The sequence below is a fragment of the Lipotes vexillifer genome, unplaced genomic scaffold (genome assembly GCF_000442215.2).
Source record: "Lipotes vexillifer unplaced genomic scaffold, Lipotes_vexillifer_v1.1 scaffold1011, whole genome shotgun sequence".
In the NCBI taxonomy this organism is placed as follows: domain Eukaryota; kingdom Metazoa; phylum Chordata; class Mammalia; order Artiodactyla; family Lipotidae; genus Lipotes; species Lipotes vexillifer.
The window spans coordinates 1,671,899-1,689,678 of record NW_006787698.1 but is presented as its reverse complement, the minus strand read 5'-3'; the positions used below and the strand labels follow the sequence as shown (position 1 = coordinate 1,689,678).

General features: G+C 46.6%; 1 protein-coding gene across 1 annotated transcript in view; it reads left to right on the top strand.

Annotated features, from left to right (window-relative positions):
• Positions 1-17,780, top strand: part of SAFB2 (scaffold attachment factor B2) — a 34,612-nt gene that overhangs the window by 8,940 nt on the left and 7,892 nt on the right. The window contains exons 6-14 of the mRNA XM_007460543.1: positions 404-431; positions 1,340-1,850; positions 2,273-2,322; positions 2,853-2,953; positions 7,936-8,085; positions 8,174-8,286; positions 12,324-12,445; positions 13,715-13,806; positions 16,588-16,724. Coding sequence (XP_007460605.1) covers positions 404-431; positions 1,340-1,850; positions 2,273-2,322; positions 2,853-2,953; positions 7,936-8,085; positions 8,174-8,286; positions 12,324-12,445; positions 13,715-13,806; positions 16,588-16,724 — 1,304 coding nt within the window. The remainder of the gene's footprint in view (positions 1-403; positions 432-1,339; positions 1,851-2,272; positions 2,323-2,852; positions 2,954-7,935; positions 8,086-8,173; positions 8,287-12,323; positions 12,446-13,714; positions 13,807-16,587; positions 16,725-17,780) is intronic.

Sequence of the window (17,780 nt, the reverse complement as noted above, 5' to 3'; positions counted from 1 at the left end):
TCAGCAGGGTGGAGAAAGTCTTTCGTTGACACATTTCGGTTATAAAGAGCAGTTCTGCGTTGGGAGAAATATATTTTTTTCAAATCCGGTGTGATGTGTAAAGCAGTGGCCATGTGTGTGACCTCTGCCTGGACCGTGGGAGTCGTTGCCAGCTGCAGAGCCCAACTCCAAGGGGGGAATGGGACGGGCTAATATTATTGCTACTTGTCTGCTTTTGCTGGGGAGAAACCAATACAGTGAACTTGTCATTGAATTATTGTAGAATGGAATACTTTGTTTTGAGTGGAGAAACTTGTTTGGAACAAGCATTCATTCATACTTGATTGAAAGTTGTATCTGCTAGGGGCATCTGTCCGATTTTTAAAGTGCTTTGTGGATTTTCTTTGTCTTTCCTTTTCAATAGGATATTGAAGAACCTCTATTGGAGCCAGGTACTGATAAGAGAGACACAACAGTTATGGTTTGAAAGTTTTCCCACTGTATTTTTTAAGCTATCTATATATTTTAAGTTATTTATGATGTTGTAAATTATTTTAATGGTGGACAATCCAGATCGTACAAGGATCAGAGATTGGAAACCCATTCATATCACCAGATCTGTGGAAGTACCGTTCTGGTTTCTGGAGGTCAAATACATTTGGTGAGATGTAGTGATTACTTTCATCTCTCTAACCACGTACAGTGGCATTTAAGTAATTCCCCCCAACCCCACGATTCTTCCATGTGTTTCTACACATGAAACAGATCTTGTGATATTTGCTGCAGTCATTTTGATTTATGCAGTTAAGGCAGGATAAAGCGGTGGTCAGGGCACTTATAGCCTGAGAAGTGACTGGATTCCAGAAGAGGAAACAGTTTTCTTCATGAAAATTTCCAACGTGTTGTTCCCCTTCTGGACTGCGTTTATCTCCTGCCGGCGGAAGTTTCTGGTTTTCCTGTTGGACTGTTCCGTTCAAAGAATTTCAAAGAAATTTGGAAATTGAGCTGTCCTTGAATGGTGATTGCGTTCGATTGAACACCTTGGACATTGGAAAAATAAGTCAAAGACCCAGACTTGAACAGAAGCATGAAGACTGTCGAGAAGCAGCCACGCGGTTGTAGGTGTTTAAACCTGTGGGGCCTTTTCTCTTCCATGTAGCGTAGAGGCTTGCTCTCGCAGGCGGTTGGAGCGCAGGTAGTGTAACCAGTGTAACTTTGTGTACCCGCGGGTTTTCCAATCTCTGTGTAGCTAGCAGTTCTCTTCGTGTTAGTGTGGCAGCCGTGCCAGTTCCACATTTGTGATTGCTTTATTTCCCTGGTAATTAAACCTTGTGCCATTCTATTCCTGTTAAATCCGTAGAAAATGAGAAAATACTCGACATTTTGGGGGAAACTTGTAAATCTGAGCCAGTAAAAGAAGAAGGTTCCGAGCTGGAGCAGCCATTTGCACAGGAAACAAGTAGCGTGGGGCCAGACAGAAAGCTTGCGGAGGAAGAGGACCTTTTTGACAGCGCCCATCCGGAGGAGGGTGATTTAGATTTGGCCAGCGAGTCAACAGCACAAGCTCAGTCGAGCAAGGCAGACACCCTGTTAGCGGTAGTGAAAAGGGAGCCCGTGGAGCAGACAGGCGATGGCGAGAGGACGGACTGTGAGCCTGTAGGGCTAGAGAAGCCAGTTGAGCAGAGTAGTAAAGCCTCAGAGCACACGGAAGCCTGTAGCGAGGAGGCCTCGGAAGCGCCCCCGGAAGCCTCAAGCCCAGACCCCAGGGATAGCAAAGAAGACGTGAAGAAGTTTGCTTTTGAAGCTTGTAATGAAGTCCCTCCGGCTCCTAAAGAGTCCTCAGCCAGTGAGGGCGCTGATCAGAAAATGAGGTTTGTTTTTTCTCAGTTTTAGACCAGACGCTATCTCCTTTTCATTGGTCGTTTAATGACACACATAAGCTGTTGTTTCTGCAATTGGCCAGCCAGACTGATGCAATTGTAGTTTACTTCTAAAGTTTTATTTCTCTTTGTGTATTTTTAATGGGTGATTTCAATTCCTTTTGTTTTTCTCAACCTGCTCTGGTTGTGCTCTTAAATTGTTAAGTGTTATCTTCAGCTAAATCGAATTGACTTTTAAGAATCTGCCATTGTATTTGGGGGGTCAGATTTCCAATATAAGCTTGTAAAGGTGCTGTTAAAATTTTATTTCAGACTAATTTTCTGGTAGGTATTCAGTTTTAGCACATATCATACTTTGATTTAGTTGTCTTTTATTTTATTCCTGTACGAGTAACATTAACTTTTGTCTCCAGCTCTTTTAAGGAAGAAAAAGATATAAAGCCAATCATTAAAGATGAAAAAGGTATGATTTGATTTACATGGCAGGGAGCCATCTACGGATCCCTTATTTTGGGAGGGAGGGGCCTGCAAGTATCCACAATTTGGATACAGTAGTTGGTTTTATTATGGATTACTGGAATTAATCATCTAATGGTATCTTGAGAGACTAGTTTTAAATGTTGATGAGCTTCTGTATTTTATGCCTTTGTTGTGGTTATTGCTTATGGAATAGTGAAAGTCCTATTACAGGACAGGTCCACCTATGGAAAAATAGAATTTTAGGAAATGCTATCTTGGTTGAGAGCTGATCATTGAAGCCATTTCAATTTGTAACTGACAAGACGTGATTATTCCTCGAGTAAGAAAACTCAGTTTCTGTGATCCAGATTTTTCGTCTTCTGTCCAGTTTGTTGGCGGTAATTAAATTCTTGACTCAAGAGGAGTCGAGACTGGATTTAATCAGGGTTTAAGAGAGGGCTACATCTTAGGAGGAGTGGTCGAGCTTACTGTTATGCCTTGAGGTAAAGCATAATCACCTCCCTCCTGCTTCAGGTCGAATCAGCAGTAGTTCTGGAAGGAATCTGTGGGTCAGTGGACTGTCTTCCACAACTCGAGCGACAGATCTGAAGAACCTTTTCAGCAAATATGGAAAGGTACACTCCCTTTGACCTCCTGTCACCATGCCTTGATTTGGCATTAAAATATAATCTAAGAGTTTAGAAACTTCATACTCGCTGTTAATTATATTGGTTCTTGTTTCTGGTTGGGGGAAAACAAACAAGAACAAAAACTCCAATGTGGGGAACCCAGCCAGTGGTGGGTAGTAAGCCTTGTTTCCTGGTTGAGAGTGGATGACAGGAGAGTAGACAGCTTATAGAACGCTGCTCAGAGAAGGTATGTAAAAGCTACAGTCTACATGTCCCTGCTTTGCTTCCAACTTCTCTTGAACAAACTATCTTTAGCCAATACAAAACTTGAAGCTGGCATGATGAGGTTTTTTCCCTTAACGGTAAGTGAAGAGTTGGTCTCCATGTATCTTCTACCATCTAAAGTATATAGTTTGAGAATTGGAACAGGACAGTGGCTTAAAAATAAATCAACTGGGGACTTCCCTGGCAGTCCAGTGGTTAGGACTCCACCGCTTTCACTGCCGGGGGCATGGGTTTGATCCCTGTTTGGGGAACTAAGATCCCACAAGCCGCGTGGCCAAAAATAAAAAAAAAATAAAATTAATTTAAAAAAAAATTTTTTTTTAAATATATCAACTGATATATTGGTCACGGGAGCAGGAGGAAAGTAATACAGTTCAGAAGCCTTCCGAGGAACATTTAAGAATGATCCTGTTGTCTTGGAACTAGGTAATGAAATAGTCCTATCAGAAGCCGTAACGACTGCCCTTGTCTGCTGGGGGCCTGTGGGAAGTGACCCTCGGGAGAGAAGTAGGTGAGGTACCGCTCAGCGGCAGCAAGTTGCAGGGATTCCAGGCAGAGGTTTGGCATCTGTGTCATCCTGGCTGCCCAGGTCATTCCTTTGCTCAGGTCCTTGTTCCCCAATTAAGTGTTAGTGAAGGGGTTAGGGAATGAGCAGACAGGACCCAGAAGAAGCATTCCAAAGGGTGTAGAACACTATTAAGCCCTAACCTATTCACTCACTTATTTCGAATCAGGCACTGATTGTAAAGCCAAAGCAAACAGTTACAAGGGCATTGACATCATAGATCTTACATTGGTGGAAGATCGCTTAAGAAATAAATACATAACAATGTGTTATGATAAGTATATTGAAGATTACAGTGTGCCATCAGTGTGTGGTAGGAAGGCCTAATTTCGATTTGGGAAGTAGGTTCAGCAGTCGTCGCTGAGGAAGTGGCATTTAGGCCAAGGGCTGCATGATTAGTTTGCCTGGCCGTCGGAGCTCAGCTCTGGACCAGAGCAACAGGACCTAGGAAGGCCCCGCAGCTGGACAAGGCTCTGGAAGTGGATGAGCAGACAAAGGCTTCTGTGAGGAGCTTGATAGCAGGGGACGGGAAGCAAGGAAAGGGCACAGACAGGAACATGGGAGCTTTTTGTGGTATCTGCTCTCACTTAGGTTTATCTGTCATTGGAAGTGATGCCCTTGTAAGGATAATGTTTGATGGGAAGGTCAAATGACCCCATGATTAGCTCAGCCCTCTCATTGAGGAGAGGGAAGAAGGCAAAGCTTCATCTCTGATATGCGAACTGACATCTGTATCCATCTCAGCAGAGGCTCTGGCCCTGCATGAGGTGCTTTGGACAGATTGGGGCTTTCTTCAGGCAGAAGTGCAAATGTCAAGGTCTGCAGGGATCCTAGGGAGCACGTATCCCGCTCACCATCTCACAGTCGGGTACACTGAGGTCCAGAGAGAGGAGAGCACTTGTTCTTCACGTTGACCCACTGAGTTCAGAGGAGGTCACAGCCGGAAGCCATGGCTCCTGTGTCTCAGGCTTTTTGTATATTCCAACCCTCGCGTCTTTGAATGTCTTCTGGGAACGTTTACGCTTAACGGAAGCACTGGTATGGTGGGGTTTAAATCTGTGCTCTTGCTCTGTGTTTTGTATCTGTCCTGTTTCTTCTTGGATTCCTTGTACCTGTTTGCTTTCTTCTTTTTTTTTTTTTTTTTTTCCTTGCGTTATGCGGGCCTCTTACTGTTGTGGCCTCTCCCATTTGCGGAGCACAGGCTCCGGACGCGCAGGCTCAGTGGCCATGGCTCACGGGCCCAGCCGCTCCGCGGCATGTGGGATCCTCCCGAAACGGGGCACGAACCCGCGTCTCCTGCATCGGCAGGCGGACTCTCAAGCACTGCGCCACCAGGGAAGCCCTGCTTTCTTCTTTTTGATACGGACCATTTTTAAAGTTTTCATTGAATTTGTTACTGTATTGTTTCTGTTTTATGTTTTGGTTTTTTGGCTGCGAGGCATGTGGGATTTTAGCTCCCTGATCAGGGATCAAACCCACACCCCCGAATTGGAAGGTGAAGTCTTTTTTTTTTAATTTTTAAATGTTTTTAAATTTATTTTTGGCTGTGTTGGGTTTTCGTCGCTGCGCGTGGGCTTTTCTCTAGTTGTGGCAAGTGGGGGCTGCTCTTCATTGTGGTGTGTGGGCTTATTGTGGTGCCTTCTCTTGTTCCAGAGCACAGGCTCTAGGTGCGCAGGCTTCCGCAGTTGCAGCACGCGGGCTTAGTTGCTCCGCAGCTTGTGGGATCTTCTCAGACCAGCAATCAAATCTGTGTCCCCGGCATTGGCAGGTGGATTCTTAACCACTGAGCCAGCAGGGGAGTCCCTGGAAGGCGAAGTCTTAACCACTGGACTGCCAGGGAAGTCCCTGTTTATCTGCTTGATTTTGCATTGCATAGTTTTTTCTATGATTTGTGCCTTATTAGCTATATCTAGTCTATGTAACTAGTTTCTATTTTGGTTCCTTGAGGTGTAAAGTTGGGTTGTTTATTGGAGATTTTTCTTGTTTCTTGATGTAGGCATTTATTTCTGTGAACTTTGCCCTTAGATTGCTTTTGCTGCATCTCATAAATTTTGGTATGTTGTATTTCCAGGTTCATTTGTCTCGAGGTGTTATTTGATTCATCACAGTCTATCTCCCAGTGACTTTATACCAGTTCCCAAGTAGTATGAGAGCCTTACAGCAGTGCACTGCCATTTTCCCCTCCAGGCTTCGTGACGTTATTTTACGTTTTACTTCTATTTAATAAAGCACACAGTGCATTATTGGCTTTTTTTTGGTGAGTTGTTTTGTTTTAAAAGAAAAGTGGGTTTTTAGTTACTCAAGTGTATTTACCATTTTGGGGTGCTCTTTTTGTCCTTTTTGTTTGTCCACCTTCCCCGGGTATTGTTTTCCTTCCTCCTTAAACATGTCTTGTAGTGCAGCATTGTGGACGGTGAATTCTCACGGCATATGCATGCCTGAGAAAGCTGTTGCTTTGCCTTTGTCTTGCTGGGTATAGAATTCAAGGTTGGCTGCTTTCCTCCAGGTGGCACAGCCACTCTGCTCCTTCTCGCTTGCGTCCTCTCCAACCAGCTGGCTGTCATTCTCACCTTCGCTCCTTAGTGTCCGTGCGTCTTATCTTCCTCTGGCTGCCTTCACGATTTCTCTTTACCACCGGTTAAGTTTGCTGCTGCTGTGCTTTGGTTTCATTGACGAAGTTTTTTTCCTGTGCTCCGTGCCCATGAGGACATATTGCTGTTGCTCTGGTTCGTTTTGTTTTTTCTGTCTTTTTTCTCGGTTTCATTTCAAATGGTTTTTCTTACTACCTCTTCAAGTTCCCTAATTTTTTCTTTTGTCACATCTGTCCTCAGGTCCATCTGGTGTAGTCTTTTTCAGAAATTCGGTTTGGGTATTTTTAAACATCTTCCACGTGCTTACCTGACGTGCTCAGTTGTTGCTCTGCCTTCTGGAACGTACAGGATACGGCCCTCCTTGTTCACTAGTTTTGTCATTGTGACATTTCTAGTGACTTTGTCCTTTTCTGTGCTAGACCCCTGTTTTCCTGCTCCTTGGCTAGCTAGCTTCGTTGTCTTTGATGCCACGTGATAACTTTCACCTTGTTGGGTGCTGGTCCTTCCTGTGTTCCCATAAATGTCTTTGCGCGTTTGCTGGGTCACAGTTCAGTCACTTGCTCCTTCTGAGGCTTGTTGTTAGGCTTCACCAGTCAGGCTAGGGCAGCCTTTAACTCTGGCCAGCTTTGTCCACTCCTGAGGCTGGACCCTTCTGAGTACTCAGCCTCATGTCCCCAGGAATTACAGGCTCTTCCACTCTGGCTGGTGGAGTCACTCCGGTAACAGTGAACCGTTTATGGTCCTGAGTGAGCCCAGGGGATTGTTCCCTCTGCCCGTTACTGGTGGGTGTCTGTCTAGCCTGGGTGGTCACCTCACACAAGTGCATGGTTGTGGGCAGCCCTCTCCTCTGTGGTATTCTTGGTATTCTGATTGCTTGCTGCCTTCATCTCCTCTGACTCTGAGCTCTGTCTGTTCAGGGATGCTGCCCTTCACTCCCTCCTCCCTGTTGCTGGCTGGAACTTCTAGGTGGTGTGCCAGGGCAGTCATCGGAGACACCCCTCGGGCGTTACCCCCTTGCAGGGGTCACCATCCTATGCGGCCTGCTGTCCAGTGTCTGAAAACCCTTGTTGCCCACATTTCCTCCGGGTTTTTAGTTTCAGGCGGCAGGAGGGTAACTGCTTGGTACTCTGTCCTGGCTGGAAGCGGAAGCCCTCTCTGCACGTCAGAGCTGTTCTCAGCCCAGACCTGCATGAATTGGGGTGCATTTCTGAGTCAGCATCCCCGTAGCTTTCCATGGGAACAGTCGAATTGGAGAAAAAGGTCTGAGTGGGAAGGACTTTTGATTAATTAACAGGTTGTGGTTAATGAAGTCTGTCTTTAGCTTTTCTTGTTTGTATTTTGTCACTGTGAGGGCTAATCTTAGAAGCAATTGTATTTTGATAGGTCAGGATTTATTAGAACCACTTAAATAACTTGTTACAAAGAACAATTTCCAGAGCAGTAAAAACAAGTGGAAATGATTCTGATGATCAGGTAACTGCTAGCAGTTCTCGATACGTAGTGTGGTTATTTGCATGAGAAAATAAGAGTACCCTTTTCTCACAAAGGTTGTTGGAGCCAAAGTGGTGACCAATGCCCGCAGTCCCGGAGCCCGGTGCTACGGGTTTGTCACCATGTCAACGTCCGATGAGGCCACAAAGTGTATCAGCCATCTCCACAGAACTGAGCTGCATGGAAGAATGATCTCTGTTGAGAAGGTGAGGCTGTTCTTGCTGCTGTAACTCACAGAGCTCACAGGCCAGAAGACCTGGTCCCTAACCTGTTTCTGTCTGTGTTGTATTTTAGGCCAAAAACGAACCTGCTGGGAAAAAGCTGTCTGACAGAAAAGAATGTGAAGTGAAGAAGGAAAAATTGTCTAATGTTGACAGACATCATTCTGTGGAGATCAGAGTTGAAAAGTAAAGGGCTTTTTTAAAACCTTTCTCTTCAGAGGAGGGCAGGTGGCAGCCACAGGGTCACCAGCTCCTTATTTAAATCTTGGGTGGTTTTTGGCATCTTGCTGCCACTTAGTATTTATGTACAAGCAAGTTAGTAATCTGTTGAAAAAATGACACAGACTGAAAGATGTTTGAACAGCACGGGTTTGAACTGCTCAGGTCCACTCACATGGGCAGTTTTTTCAGGAGTAAATACTACAGTACTACAGGTGCAGAGTTGGTTGAACCTGCAGGTGTGGAACCGCAGATAGGGAGAGCCGATTATGAAGTTACATGTGGATTTTCGACTGTGGAGAGTCGGCACCCCAATCCCCATGCTTTTCAAGGGTCAGCTGTATTTTTGCTTCATTCTTGACATTCTGAGCTCTTGCATGGCCTCTCAAACCTTGGAATCATTTCCTGGTCCACATTGATCCTTGTGCAGTTCTTGTATTTTATCACAGCAACTGCAGAAGCCCAGCTTTGCAAAGACAGTTTCATCCAAAGGAATGTAGCCTGATCTAATATCGAAACAAGTGACCACAAGCTAGTAGTTCACGTGTTGTCTGGCAGATAGTATTTCTTTGTTTCCCTCAGAAATTTAAAATATCCCAGGGCAGTTGTGAGTTCACCCATCCTGGTGTACCTTGGCACCATAGTTTGGGAACCACAGGTCTGAGAGACTACCTTTATAAAGGAGGTGATTTGCATCTTTAATCAAGATGAAAACAGGGACAGATCTTTCAAAGCAAGCATTCCCTGTTGATACTTTTATCAAAATTGTAGGTTTATCTTTTTTGAGAAGGTAGACTTTGTTGACGGGCTTGACAGGGTGCTATTCTCAGAATGCAGTTTATGTTGAGTTTGTATTGTCGGCACAGGTTATTTTCATTTCTAGGTCTACTCACACCCTAAAAATTGAATCTTGCTGAGAATGTCAGTCTCACAGTAATTCCGCTTTTCTGTTTTTTTTTTTTTTTTTTAACGTGGGAAAATTTATAGTTAAATAAACATGACTATGGGCATTACATTCATAAGTTAAACTTGGTGTTTGTTTTTGTGTTTGTTTTCTGCGGTACGCCGGCCTCTCACTGTTGTGGCCTCTCCCGTTGCGGAGCACAGGCTCTGGACGCGCAGGCTCAGCGGCCATGGCTCACGGGCCCAGCCGCTCCGCGGCATGTGGGATCTTCCCAGACCGGGACATGAACCCGTGTCCCCTGCATCGGCAAGCGGACTCTCAACCACTGCGCCATCAGGGAAGCCCTAAACTTGGTTTTTAAAGATGTACTTATCCATCTTCGTTGTAGCCAAATTGGAATTTGTAAACCTAGGAGAAATGCATGTCAGATTAGCTTTTTTGTATTTAGGGGTGAGATCGTAATTTTATTGGCAACTTCTCCAAAGAGACACATCCTGTTGGTAGTGCTAAAAACCTGTACTGGGGGAACGTGGGGAGCTATTGGGAGTTCTTGGTATTCTTAGCACCTCGAGTTGCATTTCATATGTTGATTTTCTGATCACAAAAGTGAGACATGTTTATGGGGAAAGAAAGGAGGTCACTAGTTAGCATGTGTGGTTTCCGCAGCCCCTGGAACGATGCTGTGAGGTCTGTGCTCTGTGTGGAAGGAGAGACAGCTCAGAAAGGAGCAGCACCGGGCCTGAGGCGAGCAGGGGGTTGCTACCCCCAGCACAGGGCTGCTTAACTGGGTGATGAGGTTAAAATGAAACCAAACTGCTTTCAAGTGGTTTGTGTAGGAGGCTCATCATTTTAAAGTTCGTTTTTAATCTTATTCTCTTCTTCAGTGAACACCCTCATTTGACCTTATGTGGTTTGTTTTTTTTTTTTTTGGCTGCATTGGGTCTTCGTTGCTGCGTGGGCTTTCTCCAGTTGCGGAGAGCGGGGGCTACCCTTTGTCGTGGTGTGTGGGTTTCTCATTGTGGTGGCTTCTCTTATTGCGGAGCACAGGCTCTAGGCGTGCGGGCTTCAGTAGTTGTGGCACGTGGGCTCAGTGGTTATGGCTCACAGGCTCTAGAGCTCAAGGCTCAGTAGTTGTGGTGCACGGGCTTACTTGCTTCGCGGCATGTGGGATCTTCTTGGACCAGGGCTCGAACCTGTGTCCCCTGCATTGGCAGGGGGATTCTTAACCACTGCGCCACTGGGGATGTCCCTGACCTTTCGTTTTTAAGAATTTCTAGGTTTGGTAGTCAGCTTAAGTGACATAGAGAAGCTTTTCCTAAAGAGGTTGTTTGTCTTGGATGAGTTTTTATGTAATTGCCATTTGGAAAGCACACACAGATGTCAAGCATAATCCCACTACCCAGGGCTGACACTTTTGGTATCTATTCCTCTGGTCTTTTTTTCCTACATATATATTTTTTAGAAATTGCTTTTTAGGGAATTCCCTGGCAGTCTAGTGGTTAGGACTCTGTGCTTTCACTGCCGAGGGCCCAGGTCCAAACCCTGGTTGGGGAATTAGGATCCTATAAGCTGCGTGGCACAGCAAAAAAAAAAGAAAGAAAGAAATTGGTTTTTAACTTAATTAGTGTTATCAAGAAGTCTATTTGTGTCTAGGAGGTGCTGTGTGAGTCCAGAACAAGTAGGAAGGGTCTCCTTTCAAGACATTTTGTAAGGCTACTGGGAGGGAGAGGGTTCTGCCCCGGAACAGTGGAAAAGGCACGTCAGAGATGGTTCCTGGGGTTTATTTGCAGTCAGGTAGTGAGCGGAAGCAGTCTCTAATCTGTCAGAAGAGAACCGGGTAAATAACAGTGGGCTGTGGTGCAGCAGTCGAAAGGACCCAGATCTGTGCGTGTGTCCACACAGCCCATGCGGTGAAAGGCATTGTAAAGCAGCACACGAGGACCATCTCACTGTGTCAGTCTTAAGAAATCTAGAGCAGCATCACTGTAGGGCGTCGTGATTACAGGAATATGCGAGTGAAGCCAGGAGAGGTGGAGCCACACAATTGACAGTAAAGGCACTGGTGGTGGCTGTCACAGGGATGGAGACTGTCACAGGGGTGGCTGTGTCTAGAGTGTTTTGTGTTGTAAAGGGAAAGCAGTATGTTACAAACATTTACAGTTTTCAGTTCTGATAGACACCATCAGTTATTATTTTGTTTCATTTTGAAATTGAATATTTCTCAAAATAAATACAGTTTTAAAGCTTCATGCTGTGGAAGTTTAGGAGGGAGGAAGTGTGAGCTGAGGGGCATGTGGGAGAGGTTTCCTCAGCCATCCCGAGCTCTGCCTGGGTGGTGGGAAGAGGGCAGGTGGTGCTTGTTAGCGGACCCCATAGGGCCTGGATTTCCCATCCTGGACCCTGGCACGCAATGGGCATTTTGTAAGTGTGGAGTTTAACTGCCAGGGACAAACAGCAGTAGGGAATGTGGGAGACACATTTGAATGGCAGCAATGATTTGTTTGACTGCTTAGCATGAAGCTGCCTTCAGTTGAAATGGCACCAGCAATTTCCATATTTGCTGGCACCTCACGTGCCATTTTGCCTCCCCCAAAGCGTGCAGAAATTACCAGGTGTGGTGGGGGGGTGGTCCGGGTGAGGGGGCCCAGGGCTTCCTGCAGCAGGCACTGCCCCTCCTTGTACTGTACCTCCATTCTGTTTTATACTCTGCTTTTTGGAAAAAGTGTTTCCCTATAAAACTTATAAGTAATATTCTACACATACAAGATGAAACATTTGAAGTTAGTTTTTAACAAGCTTTCCTGTATAATTGGAGTGTTTCTCTTGTCTGCTTCTGGGCCTGTTTACACACTGGTACATCTGGCATTCTGGGGAGACACCCCGTGAGCCTGTAGTTTCATCCGGCATGTTTTTAGATGTGGCAGGTAACTGAAGTGGGAAGGGGCTGTATCTAAAGAGGGTATTATCATTACCACAGTTTTCAAATAATTTTTTCCCTCCAACTGGCAGCAGGCGGGTTTGCTTTGTGTGGAAGTCTGAGTGTGAGCTACTCCTGTGAGAATCTCAGGACCTCAAGTGTGATCACCATGTTTCTAAACAGAACTGTAATTAAGAAGGAAGAGAAGAAGGAGGAAAGAAAACCTGAAAACATTAAAAAGGAAGAAAAAGATGAAGATGAGCTGAAACCAGGAGCAGCCAGTCGGTCCCGAGTCACCAGATCAGGTGATGAGAGTCTGGAGTGTTCACGAGAAGGGAAGAGGCGGCGAGGGCGGCAGGAGGGTTGCATGGAGTGAGGGCCCAGCAGGCTTGGTGCCTTTTGCTGAGCTGTTCTGTGTGCAGGAAGCTCTTAGAGGACAGCCTCCGGTGATGAAATGGCCAGAAGGGGTTTCTCCACAACACCAGAAATCTGTCGTTCTTCTGGTCGGGATCTGTGTTTATTGGTGGCTCAGTGACCTGGGTGTTGGCTTTTCCTAAGTCTCCGGTAGAATAGAATGTGGGATTTGCAAGAGCGAGGTGTCCGGGTTCCTGTGACTAATTCCATGCAGGTCTGCACGTATGTCATCGAGTTTTTCCTGCATTTGTGTTAAAACCAGATATAGTAAAAAAAGAAAAAAATGTAGAGAAAACTAAAACCTCAGAGCATCTATACCCATTATAAAAGTTTATTGTGCAATGCACCTTCAGGTTTGCATGAGACTCCACAGAAAGTTTTGTGGGGAAAAGTGAAAACAGTGCGCCCCCCCCCACACACACATGCCCTCCACCCCCTTTAAAACAGAAACAACCCAACCATCTGGAACCTTGGAATTTGATATGGCACATTACAAGTTACATCTCAAGTGTTTGGAGTAATTTACCAGCAGTCTCAAGAGCACCGTGTTTTTAAAATGTTCCTTCAGTATTGTAAATCTCCGTAAATCAGTAATTGTTCTGGTGGTTAGAGCCTGCTTACCGTTTCACTGAGGGGAAAATCAGTTTGGAAGCCTTTATTGCAGTAGATGAATGAGAGCCCACCTGTCTGGCGGGGCCCTCTGAGCTGGCAGGCTGTGTGTGACTCAGCACAGGGGCCTGGGTTCTACAGAACTCTCCAGAACGTGTGGGAGGAATGCACGTCGAAGTGCATGATCCCTGGAGCCACCGGGGTTTAGTGTGGGGGTGAAGGAGACCCGAGTGTGGGACGTGTTTGTGCCCACGTTGCAGAATGCAGTTTAATTCCCGTTTATGCTGTAAGGTGTGAACGGATCACACCACTTCATTCCAGACGAGCAAAGGCCTGTCGGGGTGCCCCGTCCACCTCAGGCCTGCTGTTGCCATGTGGGCGTCACTGACCTCACATCACAGAGGGGAGAGAGATGGGGCGCCGAGTCTCCAGAGCTTATCAGCAGTCATTGGAGGGCGTGTCCAGAGACCCCGGTTGGTGGGGCTGCTGCCTGCGGTCAGGAGCTGGGGGGGTCAGCATGATTTCGTAAGTGGCTGTGTTTTCTCCTGAAGGAAGCAGAGGCATGGAACGAACAGTCGTGATGGATAAATCGAAAGGGGAGCCTGTCATTAGTGTGAAAACCACAAGCAGGTCAAAGGAGAGAGTAAGTATCGCTTCTGCCCTCTCAAGTCCAGCTGGTTCTGACGGTGGTTTAACAACCACTCTGATTTGCGGTATAAGAACAACCTTGTTTCACCTTTGAAGTGTTAAGAGAAAGAGCTCAAAGGGCGTATTAACTATTTAGAGTGTATGTACAGGCACGAACTAGGTTCTGAAACTTATTTCAAAACAATACTTAACTGTGTTTGCTCCCCATAAATGTGTTGACCCTTTGCCGGTCCTGTTAGGTTATAGGTTATACTGTTTTCTAGAAGGAGAATTGATTCACAAGTTGGATGGAATGGGCAAGACCCAGGGCTTGTCAAGTTGGAAGGCAGGTTCTACTCTGGTTAATCTAATAGTACGTTATTTTCTTTAGTTTTTCTAGTCTCCTATTAAATTAACCAAAAAGAAAAGTAGAGTCCACCCTAAAACTGTCTTCCATGTTATCAGAGAATGAGCTCCATCGCTTCTGTGGGCCGTGCTGCTGGACAAGCTAGTTGCTTGTCCATTTTGCTTCTTCTACTCTGGGCAACAAAACCCTCTGCATCCAGCTGAAGGTTCTAACTAAAAGGTTAATGAGGAGAGTAATGCTGTGTTAGTGAGTGCAGAGCTAATAGTATTCATCCAAGAACACTTTGTGGTCTTGAGACTTAATTTTGAAATGAACATTTGGGTTCTATAAAGCAGCAGTTCCTAATGCTGTTTTTCCTCTGGGCTATAGGAAAATCATAAAATACAGAGAAATCTAGAGAAGAAAACCCAAAAAGGCCTATAATTTTACCACCCAAATAACTCTGATGTTAAAAAAGTAACTAATAACGCAGGCCTGATTAGAACATACACGTAGTATAGAAAGATACAAGGTAAGCGAAGCAGAAGTCTGTGCTCTGCATGGGCTCCCCTCAAAGGGCATTACACATGTGGCACACGTGTCTACACTCTGAAACACCATGGGGAAATGGTCTTCCCATAACTTGCTGCTGTACACCTTTTGTATGTGGTGTCTTGGAGAGCTTTGTGTATTGAGACATACAGTTCTGCTTTTTCTACTTGTAAAAAAATGTTTTTAAAATTTGAAATAATTACAGAGGCACAGGAAATTGAGGCCCAGGAGCCCGTCACCTGGTTTCATCCAGTGGTTCCGTCTCATGTAACTGTGTAGCACAGTCACAGAGCTAGGAGGGTGGCACAGGGGGTGTGAACAGTGCTAGGACATTTTGTCACCCGTGTAGATTTGTGTCCCATCACCACAGTCCAGATGCAGAACTAGTCCATCAGCACAAAGATCTCCTCCTTGGTATCCCTTTATTGTCACACCCACCCCACCGGCCCATCCCCAGCGCCGGGAAACCTCTAACCTGTCTTAACATCACCAGCATGTTGTCGTTGTGAGGAAGTGTATAAATGGAATCATGCAACCGTGACCTTGAGATTGGCCTTTTCCCTCGGCATGATGTCCCTGAAATCCATCCAGGTGGTGGTGTGTGTCCTTTTCCTTGTAAAGCTCGTATCATTCAGCTTACCGATGCACCTTGATCATTTTTAACTAGTCCCCTGGTGACGGGCATTTGGTTGTTTCCACATCCCCTATTGAAAATGGCTGTAGTGCAACATTTGCGTGCACGCCTCTTGGCAGTGTTGGTCCAAAGCCGCCAGGATGTTGTTCACTGTGATAGATACTATCAGAGTGCCTTTCAGAAAGGTTATGGAGGATACTTAGGTTCACTGAGTGTGTAGCGTGTGCTGGGCCGCTAGGAAGTGGCCGAGGCCAGGCTTGAACTTGGAGTCGGATTCGGCACCTCCACTGCCATGCTGGCCTCCCCAGAAGATCACATCCGTACCTCGGAACATAGGGCATCTGCCCTTCCTCACTCCAGCCTGCAGTGTGTCTGAACAGACTCTCACCTCTGCCCATCTTGAGGGTAATGGCGATGCTTTGAGTTGCAGATCTGTCCCTGTAATGAGGATGTCCTCTGTGTTCTCCTTTGCCTATCTTTCTTTTGGATTGCTTTGTCTTTCATTGATGTTTTTGCTCCTTAGTGAGCGAATTAAGAAAATAAGCTGAGGAGCTTTTTAATAGTGTCTCCCAGGCCCCCCTTCCCTGGAGATTCTGAGGTGGCGGGTCTGCAGGAGGCCCTGGGTTCTGAGCTATGTAAAAACTTCCTGGGAGAGTCTGCTTGTGGCCAGTTTGGGAGTCCCAGCCTTTGAGAGCCTCAGAAATGGGTATTGGCTGTCAGTGTTTCCTGCCTTCTCCCAGAAATGCAAGAGCATAGAAGTTGCCCACTGGTACTTTCTACCTTACTGGCAGTGCTGTTTTACATTCAGGTGCCTTTGGTTTGTTCTGTTTTGAGGCCACCTGCCTGAGGCCTGAGCCAATAGCTGAGAAGTGAAAAACGCAGCCCCTCCTCCAGCTGTCTGTCTAGACAGCTGCTTCGACAGCTTCCCCAGTGACCGAAGGGGTCGCTGCGGGCATCGAGTGCACATGCCCTGTGCCTCTGGGGAGCCTCGTTTTGCTTTGGATAATGCAGAGCACTTGGCTCTGCTGCTGCAGAAAAACTGCTGAGGTTTCACCCCACCTTTTCTCTTCCATTAATGCCCTTTGAAAGCAAGACTCTAGCAGCGTAACTCAGATGGCGGTGTGAGGCAGCCTGTGCTAGGGCCTCCCTGTAAACTACGTGGGACTGAAGGATCTTAGTCTAGTCCAGATGTGCATACTCCTACTTGCGTCGTGCATCTGTTGTCAGCATTTTCCTAACATTAATAAACCAATTTTGGTAAACAGAGCTCAAAGAGTCAGGATCGCAAATCGGAAAGCAAAGAGAAGAGAGACATCTTGTCCTTTGACAAAATCAAAGAGCAAAGGGAACGAGAGCGCCAGAGGCAGCGGGAACGGGAAATCCGAGAGACAGAGAGGCGGCGGTGAGTGAGGGCCGAGCGAGGCCGGTGGGTCCATGGTCTCCTCTTGGGAGGGTTGCTCTTCCTCCTAAGCGAGTCGCCTGTGTGGCCGTGGCTCACTGGCCTCCTAGTGTGTTTCCTCTGAGAGCGAAAGGCGGGGGCGTTCACACTGGCCCATGGTAGTCCCGTGACATTTCATCAGAGCCCGTTTCTGCTCAGCAGCATCTCCTCTGGCTGAAGTTGCACCCTGGACCAGGTAGCAAGTGGACCCACGCTGCCTATGGCTTTGGTAGAAGGGTCTCCAGGGTTGAGGCCTCAGTTTTCGCCGCCAAACCCTTCCACGTGAATTAGATCAACATGGCAGCCCAGGAACAGGCTGGCCTGTTAGAGCTGTGATTCACATCTTTGCTCCTGAGACGTCTGCATTTCGTGGCGTTTTCAGGCAGCAGCGGTCCCACAGCGATTCTGTGCTCCTTTGCTGAGGAGATGGTTTGTTGAAGCAGGCCTGTCATTTCCATTTTCGCTTTCTGCCATTTCATACCAGGTTGTCTAGAGCTCCCTCGTCATCTTCCCTCAAACATCACCCAGTGAAGTTGTGATGCTGCAGTGTTTGGGAAACTTTCTTGAGCCAAAGCAGATCATGTAGAAACTTCTCCAGTTTGCTTTTCCAAAACAGTGTGATTTCAGCCTCTGCATATGGGGTTTAGCAAGTAAAAATTTCTTGATCATTTGGAGATGTTTTGCTTCCAGCTGGCTTGCCCTTGGTTTGGACCCTTCCCAGGCACCATGGGAGGGTGTGAAGAGAGCGAACGGGTTTCCCCAGTCCCCGCTCAGCTCCTGGTGTGCAGTGGCTGATAAATGAGACCACCGTCCCCTTCACTGGTGACTGGCCTTCTCCTGTCCCCACACCTTCTTAGGTCCCTTCAAAATGACGTGCTCATTAAAAATACAGCCTTGGGCTTCCCTGGTGGCGCAGTGGTTGAGAGCCTGCCTGCCGATGCCGGGGACGCGGGTTCGTGCCCCGGTCCGGGAGGATCCCACGTGCCGCGGAGCGGCTGGGGCCGGGTGGCAAGGGCGCGC